Here is a 14,146-nt window from a genome sequence, read left to right as displayed (position 1 = left end):
TTTAAAGCCGGTGTTTCTTGTTGCACACTGCCCTCTAGCGGGCAGATAGGAGAAGTTAATTCAGCGGCAGACAGAGAATAAAAGAATAGAAAGATGAGATGATGGCTGGAAATGTCGCATTTAAACACTAATTATTTAATAAACAATAAGCATTACTTTAATGTTGCAGCTTGCAATTGTTAGGGCTACTTTTAACAAAAGATTGCTTGGTTGTTGATCTATAATAATACATCATTTATATCTTCATTTGCTCTATTTTGATCGGATGAACCTCCATTGATCCCCGGAGGGAGATTCAGGTGTCATATCAGCAACAGCAATGAGAATGAACACAGGAGATGTGCAGGTAAGAGTACAGAACCAAGATGATGATGATAAAACCCTGAGCATCTGGCTCTAAACATCTGTATAACATAACGTAGGTCTGCATATCAATAAATCGTCTCAGTCAATATATAATGTAGTCATAAGAATGAAGATATAAGTCAAAATAACTAAATGTGAGAAGGAAATGTAGCTTAAAAAAGGCTACAAATTAACATATATTTAGAGATTAATTCATAAATGAGCTTATTTTGCGCGCGTACACACTATCAACTCAGTGGTGCTGATGCAGGGCACGGGCGCGGGCGCGCGCCGCGGCAGCGTGCCTGGAACGCGCGTTTATTGCAAGTCAGGGCTCTGCGGCTGTCTCTGCGCATCCTCCCCGGCTCTCCCTCTGCAAACCGTGCAGCGACCCCGCCGTTAAGACGCACAAACACTCATCGGTCCGCTCCCTGCGCGATTTGTCGGTGTCGCCGCTGCAGAAGGAGGCCTGCACGCCGGTGTCTGAGCTCCTCAGCGGGACGCGGCGCTGCGGTTGATCCGGTTCGGCCATGGCGCAGCCGAGGATACCCGGACGTATTCTGCTTGGATGAAGGACGCGTTGCGCATCGGATAAACCGGAAGATTCCTAAACTTTCTCGCGGTGAGGAAACCGAGAAGCCAGACGTTTTTGCCCCCACCCCCCTCTGGGAAATTCGGTATTTGCCAATAATGATGTGATTCTCTGTTTTAGTGAATTCTGAACTCCCCAGCTGGTGGTCCGTGAACCTCAGTTTGGGCACCACCCTGCCAAAAAACAGACTGCTGTTTCCCAGCCTGTTTGTTTATTTGTTTGCACCCGCATTATCTGGAGGGGCGGTGTAAACAGTGCCAGCAGCAGCCATGATGGATGCGGCGGAGTGCGGGGTGAGGGTGATGTGCCGCTTCAGGCCCCTGAACGAGGCCGAAATAAACAGAGGAGACAAATACATCCCCAAATTCAAAGAGGACGACACGGTGGTCATAACGGCAAGTCTGTCCGCTCACTGTTTGCTGTGATGTGGTGTGTGCGTGTGTGTGTGTGTGTGTGTGTGTGCAGCTGGAAATACAAACACTGCAGTGTTTCAGAGGAGCAAAGTCACCTGGAGCTCTGCAGGCAGGCCGGGGATGCCAGATGCGCAATAAGCCCTGCAGGAGATGTTATAGCGGTGTAACAATGATCTACCACCATATTACAGAGATACTGATGGCAGGCCTGTGTGTCAGAGGGTAATCAGTAATCAGTGACTTCTACTCAGATACTCTGCAGGGATAAATGTTTATACGACAGCCAGTACTAATCATCATAATTAAATATTTCATTAATATAAAAATGCAAAACAATGTCATTGGACATCTACATTGTAAAATATTTTGATAATATACCAGTACAAGCAATAACATAAACAAATAAAATGATGTGTTTACATATCGTCAAATTCTGACATTTAAATGTATATTAAATATTTAGAGTTAGAAACAGACTTACTTTATGTTTATTAAATACCAAAAAAACTCCAGCAGGGATAAACAGATCTCAGAGGATTAAAAAAGGCAGTTTATTTCAGATTTCAGAGAGCCAATCAGGAATAAGCTCAGCTGTGATGCGTTTCCTCTCAGCCATCTCAACATTGTGTGGAAAAAGCGACGAGAATACAGCTTTAAAATCAAACTTTAACACAAAAATTCGAAGAACAATCATCTTTTAAGACCGTTTTTGGCTTCAGTTTATTTCAAAATTGATCCGGACAGATTTGCTGCAGAGGAATATTGATTTACAATTAAAGGAAGTGATCATTTGGAGGTCAGAGGTCACACTGACTCACCATTTTACATGTGAAACTCAGGGAAGGCTGCTTCAGTGCCTTGTTTCTCCACAGTGACCGGCTACTTTTTAGCCTGAGGTTTATTTCTGTTTATTTCAGAGCATCTGTTGGGTCTAATGTTTGTTTTCTACTCCCTGGAAGCCCAGGTGGGTGGAGCTAACCCAGACATCTTCACAGTCTGTGCCAGAACGTTTAGATTGTTTGTGAGAAATTCTGATTTTGTGAAAGTCATCCCTGACCAAAAACATGTGATGTTGTATTTTCCCAGCTGTTCTTGAACACTACATAATAGTTATGTCTAAAAAACAGGGATGAGCAACTAAAATATGTCAAGATGATCTGTAAAAAATGACATTGCAGTGCGGCGTTTGTATGCAAGCAGACGGACAGACAGGAAGTGAACCCAGCCACAGTGTGTTCACGCAGAGCCGCTCACCATCAGCATCCTGCATTATTCATTCTGTTGCATCATCTTCCAGAAACACTGCTGTTCCGTCAGGACAAACTGCTCGTCACCGCCTCGTGCCGTCAGTCAAACTGCAGAAACACATTCCCGACACTCTGATACTGTGGGCGTCAGTGTTTTCTCTGCTTCATCTCGGGGCTCAGAGAGAGCGAGAGTGCTGCTCCTGCCGCCTCCCAAGTGCTGAGAGCGGCGCTTTCACAGCGACGAGGCTTTTAAACCCCCCGAGAGACAGAGACAATAGTTGTACGAGGGCAGGAGGCATGATGGACAGACAGACTGGGAGCTGCTGGAGCATTTACACTTTTAAACCAGCAGAGAAACACGCAGCATGTAGCTGCAGCTCATCAAGTTTGTCAGTGGTTTCTAATCATGAAATGGTCTCATTTACTCTCAAGCATGCAGTAGTGTCTTGTTTGATGCATTGCAGTATATTTGTGTCATTAATGTGTCCCGTGTTGGTTTGAAACAGAGTAAACCCTACGTGTTCGACCGAGTGCTGCCTCCCAACACGTCACAGGGGCAAGTCTACGACCAGTGTGCCAAACAGATAGTTAAAGGTACCGTGACACATTGTTCTTATGTAACTCTAATCTATCTGCAATCTGCCCCTCATCTCTTATTTTATATTTTACATAATAGTAAAGTCTTTTTACCCTCATTCTACCTTCTTATCTGCATTTAATGTCACTATCTGCTGCTGGATGTTGGTTGTTGAACATTTTAGATTATAAATAGCTGAGAAAACATGACACATCCTGAAGTTATGCAGGTTTACAATGTTTGAGGAGATTTTGGTAGATTAGTAGTAGTACGTTTTATTATTATACACACATGGTATTGTCGTCACAATGGACAGCTGTTTTTCATGGCTGTGGTTTCGTGTCGCCCCAGATGTGCTGGGCGGTTACAACGGGACCATCTTCGCCTACGGACAGACGTCCTCCGGGAAGACACACACCATGGAGGTGAGACTTTCATTCAGTCCACCTCAAACATGACAGAGCTCTAACTGTCATGTCAGCAATTCCTCCACTTCTTCATAGACAATCAGTCAACCAGAGGATAAACCCCAGAGTCAGAGCCATTGACCTTTATTTTTTCCTCTCCAATCAGAGGATTAGAGCACAGCCGGCATTGTGTAACAGACTTTGCACAAACACTAAAATCCAATCTCCTCCGATGGCTGAAAGATGAGAAATCAAAAGCCTGATAGAAGTTTCAGTTCCTGCAAACCTTCAAAGCTTTTCAGCAAGGCATTGATGTCTAAACTCACTGTGTGAAATGTACAGATTTTAAGTGGAAAAAGTAGAATCCTTTGCACAAGTTGAACTCAAAGGAGATCGTCGTCCTGCATCATTCATTTCGAGATGAGTTCAAATCACTTCAGCCAGTAGACTAATCCACCAGACAGCAGTAATACTCTGATCTGTGAGTCTGTGATGAAAAACATCTGCTTCACTGTCTTTACATTCACTTTTTATTCCATCTTAAACCCAGATGATCCGCATTAATAACATGAATATTCACTGCTGTGTTCAGGGAAAACTGCACGACCACCAGCTGATGGGAATCATCCCTCGCATCTCCCACGACATCTTTGACCACATCTACTCCATGGACGAGAACCTCGAGTTCCACATCAAGGTGAACAATAACAAAAAACATTTGTCACAGCAGAAACATGAGAAAACAGTAGTGGACATTATACGTTTGGAGTTCTTCTGTGCAGGTTTCCTATTTTGAAATCTACATGGATAAGATCAGAGACCTGCTGGATGGTGAGTAACACTGTGCATCTCAAGTGTGTCACATTTAAGGTGAATCGGAGTATTTTGCATGATTACCCTGTTTTATTCAGTCTTTTTTTTATGATTCAACATGTGACCTTTGTGATTTTTTGTTCTGTTTGAAGTGTCGAAGACAAACCTCGCTGTGCATGAAGACAAAAACAGAGTTCCCTACGTGAAGGTTGGTAAACTGGCTTCATGTTTCATGATTAGTCAAGACTGTGATATTTCAGATTGTTGATTTTAGGATGCATACAAATTCCATGGTCTCACTTTAAGTGCCCTGATTCCAGTTAAACATCTAAATACACGGTGAACTGTGAATGCTTCTCTTTCTCTGTCAGGGTTGTACTGAGCGTTTTGTGTCCAGTCCAGAGGAGGTCATGGACGTCATCGATGAGGGCAAAAACAATCGGCATGTGGCAGTGACTAGTATGTATCTTTAAATGTGTATTTTAATATCAACCAAAGACATCTTTCTCTCAGTTGTTGTACTCGTCTTTCATATTTAATGTACAACAGTCCAGTGTGTAGGACCTACACACACATGCTCCACAGCTTTTCCACCAAGAACAGAATGAGAAATCTTGCAAATAGTGACCCTGCAAGATCCCTTGTCTTTGCAAAGTCTTGTATCCTGTCCCCCGTCTTTAGATGTGCCAGTGTATCTCCTAGTGTATGGTAAGCATTACATGCATGGGGCACAGTGGGCCCAGGTGTGTGCCATCATGCTGATTACCCTCCAGCAGGTGTGCAGCCCTGCAGACAGAAACAGAGCAACAGCAGAACAGAACGTTCACTAACTCCTCTGTAATCTCATTTTAGAGTACAGAGTAGAATAAAGTAGAAATATAAAGTATAATATAAGTACCTCTGAATTGTGCTTAAGTACTTAGTTACTTTCCATCACTGAGCTACATCCATGTAATAAGCAGAAGTTGCAGGAGTGACCTGTGATTCTTTTTCCTAGACATGAATGAGCACAGCTCTCGCAGCCACAGCATCTTCCTCATCAACATCAAGCAGGAAAACATGGAGACGGAGAAGAAGCTGTCGGGGAAGCTCTACCTGGTCGACCTGGCGGGCAGCGAGAAGGTAACCCTGAGAGCGAGATCAGGAAGATAAGAGTTCATGTAGAGTGGATGTGATATCTAATCTGTTTGAACAGGTCAGTAAGACGGGAGCAGAGGGAGCCGTGTTGGATGAGGCGAAGAACATCAACAAGTCTCTGTCAGCGCTGGGAAACGTCATTTCAGCTCTGGCCGAGGGAACGGTAGGTCACCCGCAGTTAGCGCCACCTCCACGTATCTGAAGAATGTGAATTAAGTCTGTTTACTTTTCAGAAATCCCACGTGCCGTACAGAGACAGTAAGATGACTCGGATCCTGCAGGACTCTCTGGGGGGAAACTGTCGCACCACCATCATCATCTGCTGCTCGCCGTCCGTCTACAACGAGTCCGAGACCAAGTCCACGCTCATGTTTGGACAGAGGTACCTAAACATGACCTTTTGTGTGTGTGTGTGCGATGGGTGGCATATAGAAAAAACAACCTAGTGACTCATTAGGGCTGTGGCTGACGTCAGTGTTGAAAACAAGCAACCAGATGGCTTTTAGTTTCCCACTGTGCATCTGGCTATGTATAGATCCTCTGATCAAACTCTCCACACCTTGATGTGTCTAAAAAGACATATTTCTATTCTATTCTTTTGACATTTGAAGACATTATTTTCATGACTTTTGTGTGTCGTGTTTGTAGCGTGTGCAAAGAGAAAAATCCAGCCGTAAAAAGTCAAACAAAAGTGTCAGTTCAAACTGCTTATGTAATAAAAGACGAAGTAATCTTTCATCGGCCACTGCTGCAGTGATGAATGATGACTGTGCAGCCATCTGCCCACTGCTGAGGAGAGACTGAGAGGAAATGATGAGTTTGAGCCCAGAATGAGACTTCCAGCATTAGAGGGATCAGAACTTCCTGCAGACAGATGCAACAGTTAATTCATCTGTAGTCCAACATGCTGCGACGTTTGATATCACAGTTCCTCACATCTGCTTTGTTGCAGCCTTGAACCTTAAAAAAAACGGACTGTACTTTAATTTAACATCAAATTTTACACTGAAACAGCTGAGTGTGTTGAATTGAATTCTAATTACTGTGTTGAGTTTTATTCACAAATTGCAGTATTTGTGGCTACGTTTGGTATTTGTGAGTGGTACCTTGTTTTAAAGTTGACCCTTTTTTATTGCTTTATTGCACTTAGAGCTACTGTATTTAACTCTTTTGTCCCACATTAACAGGTGCCACAAAGCAGACAGTAGAGTGAGGGAACAGCTACACTGAGTCTAATCAAGCACATTAAATGAGAGCAGCTGTGTACGTGGACTGTGGCTACGCAAAGGCTGTTTAACATATCTGTTAACTTCCAAACAAACCTAACTTTAGAGCCAAGACCATCAAGAACACAGTGTCCGTGAACCTGGAGCTGACGGCCGAAGAGTGGAAGAAGAAATATGAGAAGCAGAAGGAGAAGAACAAGAGCCTGAAAACCGTCATCCAGAGGCTGGAGGCTGAACTGAACCGCTGGAGGAACGGTGAGATACAAAGACGCCAAAGTCACACAATAACACAAACAAACGAAGCCAATCGAGGCTCTCGGACCACCACCTCAAATGTTTTGTGAGGTGAAATGACTGTTGTTGTCGATGGAGTCTGGCTAGACTGGTGTAGAATATGTTTTGCTGCATGGTCACTAATCCACACTATCAACATCCTGCAGACATCATGTAACAGTAGATACATAAACACACTATGAAGGGCTTCATACTATCTGTTTTGTTTGTCTCTCTTCTGAGACCGCAGTGACTCCTTAACATCATCCTCGCCCTTTTTCCCATCATCTCTGTTGCATGGTAACTGCTCTCCCTTCTCTTTGCTTTATTGTCTCTCTCCCTCGATTCCTCCCCCTCTCTCTCTGGCCATTGCTTTTTTTAATTCTTTTAATTCCCATGCTGATAACACTCCCCCTCCGTAGCAACAAATCAGCTGCAGCCTCTACAGCCTACGCTCCGTACACAGACATGTAGCTAAACACACAAACAGAGAGGCCACACACACACACACACACACACACACACACATAATGCTGATGCGGTGTTTCTGCCATGACTCAGCCGCTGGCTCCGTGCCGAGCCTTTTAAACGGAGCAGCTCTTTTCCTTCTCACTCTCTCCTCCTCTCCATCTTCTCATTTGCTGATGACTTTCGTCACAATTAAGAATAATTACAGTACAAGTCTTTACGTGCTGAGGTCAACATAACCAGAGATAAATATGATTTTACTGTCATATGTGTATTACTACACAGTGTTGTGTCATGGCTTTTACTCCACACCCCTTGAAATCAAGCTTACATAACACAATACGAAGCGATCTAACCGATGAGTCCACGTTACAGGGGAGAACGTCCCTGAGGAGGAGCAGCTGAGCTCTAAAGATCAGAAGAGCGTGGAGCCGTGCGACAACACCCCCGTCATCGACAACCTGCTGCCGCCCGTGGGAGGCGTCTCTGTTTCTGGTGACGAGCGGAGCAAATACGAGGAGGACATCAGCAACCTGTACAAACAGCTGGATGACAAGGTGACACGAGGCTGATGTTCCTCCTCATCACCTTCCTCTTTATTGTCTATACCTCTTTCTTTGCAAACTATATCCCAAAAGCACGTTTGATATGGTTTATTATGGAGACTGTAAACAGACATTTGTACAGGATTCATTGAAAGAAGAACAAAAACCTTGCAGTATACATCTGCACTGTTAATACTTATTTACTGACTTAATATCCTCTGATTATTTCTACAGGATGATGAGATCAACCAACACAGTCAGCTGGCGGAGAAACTCAAGGAGCAGATGATGGACCAGGAAGAGGTTTATCTCCCAGCCCATGAAACTTTCATTTTCTGTTTTATGAACTATATATGCACGTTAGTTTATGTTGGTATACACGTGTGTATGTCCAGCTGCTGGCGTCGACGAGGCGCGACTACGAGAAGATCCAGGTGGAGCTGTGTCGGCTGCAGACGGAGAACGAGCTGGCCAAGGACGAGGTGAAGGAGGTGCTGCAGGCCCTGGAGGAGCTGGCCGTCAACTACGACCAGAAGAGCCAAGAGGTGGAGGAGAGGGAACAGACCAACCTGCAGCTGATCGAGGAGCTGCAGCACAAGACGGTGAGCGGACTGCACAAAGATCCCTGCCATCTTTTTTTTCTTGTATCCTAATATTTATATAAAAAGAAATGCATACATACATGTGTATAGTTATTTATATTTCAATCAAAACTAGGAAAATAACTTGCGTGTGTTGTGGACAGGCGTTGCTGACGGCGGTGCAGAGGGAGCTGACTCAGCTGCAGGATCTGAGCGGCCTGCAGAGGAAGAGAGCCGCCGAGGTCCTCAACCTGCTGCTGCGTGACCTCAGCGACATCGGCGCCATCATCGGCACCAGCGACGTGAAGATCGGCGCGGTGAGAACGGACACGCACGCTCACGCACGCTCACGCATCCTCTCTCGCACTCACGTACTAACCTCCTGCTCCTCGCTCAGTCCTCAGAGACGAAGGGGAACGGCTCGGCGGTGGAGGAGGAGTTCACCGTGGCTCGCCTCTATATCAGCAAAATGAAGTCCGAGGTCAAGTCTCTGGTGAACCGCAGCAAGCAGCTGGAGAGCGCTCAGGCCGACGCCCACCGCAAGATCCAGGCAAATGAGAAGGAGCTGGCGTCCTGTCAGCTCCTCATCTCCCAGGTATCCATCACCTTGTATTGTGAGAGATGCAGCTCCTTATCTGAGGTGCAATGATCTCTGGAGTCCTACATTTAAGTTTTTGCTCAAACATCCATGGTGTCTGTGGTGTCCCCCTTGTGTGCAGCACCAGGCCAAGATCAAGTCTCTGACTGACTACATGCAGAACATGGAGCAGAAGAAGAGGCAGCTGGAGGAGAGTCAGGACGCTCTGACCGAGGAGCTCACCAAACTGCAGGGTCAGCGCACCAAACTACATTGTCTTTATTTCCTGTTCTCGCTGTTAACCCAGTTACTCACCGATAGATTGAAACAATTCATCTTCTTTGTTGGGTCTCAGAGAAAAGACATGAGGTGTTGGGGGAGGAGAAGGAGAAAGAGGACATCAGCAGACCGGATGGAGACGAGGACATCAAGGTGACCGGAAAGCACAGCTGGAAAACAGTCGAATAATTTGATTTTTATTTGAATGATAAATCTGTAATCTGTATTTCCGTCTCCACCCGTCCTCCAGAAAACGCTGGAGGAGCAGCTGGAGAACCACAGGGAGGCTCACCAGAAGCAGCTCAGCCGCCTCCGAGACGAGATCGAAGACAAGCAGAGGATGCAGGACGAACTCACAGAGTAAGGACACATCAGCGCTGGTGACGTCCAGTTGTATTTTATTTTATTATTATTGTAGAATAATGCCCGATGCTTGTGCTGCTATCCATGCTGCGTACCAATGTGGACCCCTAGACCCAGCATGGGTTTTGATCTATCTTGCATGACAATGAATGCATGAAGAAGTATTTTTATAAATGGCATCTTGGTTTTCACAAGCCCTCCATTCAGTGCACAGAGTTCAGGGTTCAGCTTGAGCTTGATTTCTACTCAAGTGCATTTTTGAGACTGTTGAGAAGGAGAAGAGAACATGTGTGTGTGTGTGTGTGTGTGTGAAGTCTACTTAAATGTGGGACTGTGGTGGGAAGCTCTGGTTTAAACTTCAAAGTAAAACAATGCTTGTTTATTTATGTATTTATTTTTGTTCCTCATTCATTTTCTGTCATCTCTCTGTTGCTGTCACAGGTCTCAAAAGGTCCAAAAAATGACTTCTCTATTTATTGCCACGTCTCTTTCTCTCTCAGTCTAAACCAGGGTCTGTTATTGGAGCAGGAGAGACTTATGTCCGACTACGACAAACTGAAGGCTGAAGAGCAGGAGAAGGATGCAAAGCTACAGAAACTCATGTAGGCATCTAACTGTTATTAATTAGTGTCGGATGTAGTACAAGTTGATCTGTAAATGTTGGTGTTAATGTCTCTGTTTTGTGTCCAGAGTGCTGAATGAACAGAGCGAGCAGGCCAGAGAGGACTTGAAGGGCTTGGAGGAGACTGTGGTAAGTGTCTGAAAGTAAAGAAGCAGTCATAGTATAGCATGTCAATTTTGAGTGTTGGACGTCAACAAGCACTGTACCTCAGGTCTGTCACTCTGTTATTTGATCAGAAAGAATAGTCTACTGTTTGGCAGAGCTTTGCACATTAAAATGCCACAGCAAGGATTGAACCTATATACCTATTGATCTGACACATTTGACACTACTGTGTGGTAGAAACATTAGCCCAATGTCTGAAAATGTTGGTTGATTCTTCTGTGGTGCGGTGAGTTTAGAGTTCCAACATCCAAAGAGGGACCTGTGACTGCTGTCAGGGCAGATGGGTTAGGGTGATAGAAGAGTGGTTAGGAGACGGGAGGCTGTGGGTTCAATCCTCATACGGTGCGATGAGTTTTGAGGCTCGACGCGCAATCGCAGAGTCAAATACACCGTGGTTGAAGGAGCAAACCATGGCAGTTATTACCGCGCTACCAGTCACTTTTGCATCTGAACCGCTTCTCTTGGCGTATTTGACTCTGCGATTGCGCGTCAAGCCTCAAAAACCGTCGCACCGTATAAGGATCGAACCCACAGCCTCTCGGGTTGCGGTGCTTCGGCCATCCACCTGAGCTATTTGACGCCACATGCTTGAATGTTTTTTTTCACCCTTTGGATCATTTGTATTTGTTCAATATATTGACAGTTTCTCTCACAGTTTTCAGTCTTTCACTTTTTGTGTGGACAGTTAGATATACATTGCTGGCTTTATCCTTTGAGGATTTAATTGTACAAACGTCAATTGTGTCTAATTCTAACCTTCTGAATTGTTTTGTTTTTGTTCTCTCAGGCCAAGGAGCTACAGACTCTGCACAACCTGCGCAAACTCTTCGTTCAGGATCTCACCACGCGGGTTAAGAAGGTACATAACCTTCCCTCCTCTGGTTATTTGGTGTCATTCATCTACCAGTTTAACACAAAGCTCTGTGGGGGGGTTTTTTCCCCAAGAGTGCAGAGCTGGACTGTGAGGAGGGACTTGGAAATGTGGCCCAGAAACAGAAGATCTCCTTCCTGGAGAACAACTTGGAACAGCTCACCAAGGTCCACAAGCAGGTAACATAATCAAACTGAAGACTATACAAGAAATAAATGAAATATTCTTTACAAAATAGAAAGGTTCCATGATAGACAGTAGTATTTCTGTTTTCCCTCCGCCAGTGGTGGAAGTATTCAGATCCTTTACTTAAGTAAAAGTAGCAATACAAAGTAAAACAAGTAAAAGTTCTGCATTCAATATCACACATACAGCTAAATGTACAAAACGAATAAGAAATAAAAGTACTGGCATTAAGAATAGAATATACCCCTTTGACGTATAAAGTACTTTAATGGACAGACCGACATTGTACTTTCCACCGCTGCCCTCAGCTGGTTCGAGACAACGCAGACCTTCGCTGCGAACTGCCCAAGCTGGAGAAGCGTCTGAGGGCCACGGCCGAGCGAGTCAAAGCCCTGGAGAACGCCCTGAAGGAGGCCAAGGAGAACGCCATGAGGGACCGCAAGCGCTACCAGCAGGAAGTGGACCGCATCAAAGAGGCCGTCCGGGCCAAGAACATGGCCAGGAGGGGGTTCTCTGCACAGATCGGTGAGCTGACGGTCAAGATTCAAGACTTTGATAGAAGGGAAAATACAACATGTTCCTGAATAGCCACTTTCGTTTCTTGTTTGTGCCTCAGCAAAGCCCATCCGGCCAGGCCATCATCCGCTGTCATCGCCCATCAGCAGCTCCATCAGAGCTGGTGCCGTCTACGCCAACAACTAAAACCACCGCAGCAAGTTCACCCTGTGAGTAATACATTACAATACATTCTACATTCTTGTGAAAGTATTTGTTTCAGCCTTCTCATATTTTGTTTATTGAATTGAGACAGATTGATGATTTAACCGATAATGAATCGTGAAAATTTGGATTTAAAAACGAGAAACTAGACATAAAATGTTCCACAATCTCATTAAAACGAATGCTTTGTTTCTTCCCGCAGACTGAACTGAAGCATGCCCATCGCCACACCCGGAACCACAAGCCCCGCCCCTCCTGTTGGAGCACCAATGGGAGGCCATCACCACAGACCGTCACCGCTCAGAGAAGCAACATCCACAGTGTATATACTGATATGAGGTGTAAACATATTTAATTTGCTGAATGTAGATATCAGAGGCCTCGTTTAGAAAATGTCCCAAATTATGCTTTCAGGAAAGAAGAAGATCCAAACCAATTTTCTGTGATTCTCCTGATTTCATTTGTATTTATATTCATGCATTCTGTTGCATAACTTCAATCTATAAATGAGGCCCCGATCGAGACAGAAACGAGAAGTGTACCAGCTGATTTAGGACTGTGACTCTCCAAAGCTGGAGGAGCACGTAGATCTTTAGGGTTACTAATTCATCTTCAACCAGCACTCATTCATTTAAAAGAATAGTTTGATATTTTGGGAGCGTGCTTCTTGTCGAGAAGATGAGAAGATTTGTACCAATCAACATGCAGAGTGGTATCAATCCTCTCGTCTAACTCGCTGCAAAAAAAGCAAATATGTCCCGAAATGTCCAAGTATTCCTTTAAGAATGACATGTTTTGGGGCCAACAGTCGGCACCATTGCAGCTAAAGCCTTTGAGTTTCTCACCTTGATGAAGTCATAATTAAGACACTTTGTGCAGACAAAAACACTATTTGCGACAACATATTGTGTGTTAAAGCGTTTCCCCACTAACACCTATGCTAATGTCTTATTGTTGGAGTGTTTGTCTTTTGTTTTTTACATTTTCCCAGTTACTTCTTTTGTCTCCCAATAGGTGACAATCAAAAATCAAACACTACAAAGCTTAAAAAATCAGGTATGTCCCCTGCTGAGATATCTATTAAGTATGAAGCAATCCTAATTAAACTGTTTAATGACTGTAGACCTCCAACATTCATGGCTGACAATTATTTCTTAGTTGTTGTGATTGACTGCATCTGTAAGTCCTGCAGGGACACTGACCAGCCAATCAGGCGTTCCCGGGACTCACAGCAGTGCTACAGTCAGGTTAGTTATGTTATCATAGGAGAGTACAGCAGGAAAAGGAAAGCCTCCTCCGGTCAAATAGTCCTGATCAGCCAATCGGAGACCTTTTAAAACAAAGAGATAATGACAGATCAATGAATTCCCCCTCGACCAATCCTAGAAAAGTCTGTTTTCCACTCTGCCACACCTTGTGCCTTTAGATACACCTGAACTTGCATATTATTTCCACAGGTAAAAACATACTTGCCAGGTTTTGCAGAATAACTTCCACTTCCTAAATTGAAAGCAAGAGATTGTAATCGATGAGACCCGTTCAATCAAAAGATATATCAGATGTCTGTGCTGCTCCGTCTTCCTGCCAGTTTAGCATGTTTTTGGACGCACAATATTATCTCAAGATGATATTCTTAGTTGCTGAGAGCGATGATACAAAGGGCAACTTTCTAGGCAACAGAGAGTCGGGTTGCCAGAGAATATCAGCGTCTTTATTTGATGTTTATTTTCTGTACATGG

The 14,146-nt window shown here is 44.4% G+C and overlaps 1 protein-coding gene across 1 annotated transcript; it reads left to right on the top strand.

Moving 5' to 3' along the window:
* Nucleotides 1–626: 626 nt before the first annotated feature.
* Nucleotides 627–12,922, top strand: LOC116386267 (kinesin heavy chain). Its single transcript, XM_031852350.1, has 27 exons — nt 627–967; nt 1,058–1,332; nt 3,104–3,191; nt 3,526–3,599; nt 4,174–4,278; nt 4,364–4,412; nt 4,547–4,602; nt 4,766–4,853; nt 5,392–5,516; nt 5,590–5,694; nt 5,765–5,913; nt 6,864–7,012; nt 7,874–8,055; nt 8,278–8,346; nt 8,439–8,645; nt 8,789–8,941; nt 9,022–9,219; nt 9,344–9,455; nt 9,557–9,633; nt 9,731–9,840; nt 10,344–10,445; nt 10,534–10,594; nt 11,418–11,489; nt 11,576–11,680; nt 11,996–12,212; nt 12,304–12,412; nt 12,610–12,922. The coding sequence occupies exons 2-26, from the start codon at nt 1,207–1,209 to the stop codon at nt 12,387–12,389; spliced, it is 2,865 nt and encodes a 954-aa protein (XP_031708210.1). The 5' UTR covers nt 627–967; nt 1,058–1,206; the 3' UTR covers nt 12,390–12,412; nt 12,610–12,922.
* Nucleotides 12,923–14,146: the final 1,224 nt, after the last annotated feature.

Source organism: Anarrhichthys ocellatus, unplaced genomic scaffold, assembly GCF_004355925.1.
Source record: "Anarrhichthys ocellatus isolate YVR2014 unplaced genomic scaffold, GSC_Weel_1.0 scaffold12, whole genome shotgun sequence".
NCBI lineage: Eukaryota > Metazoa > Chordata > Actinopteri > Perciformes > Anarhichadidae > Anarrhichthys > Anarrhichthys ocellatus.
The sequence above is the reverse complement of the archived record's forward strand: the minus strand, read 5'-3'. Positions and strand labels throughout refer to the sequence as shown.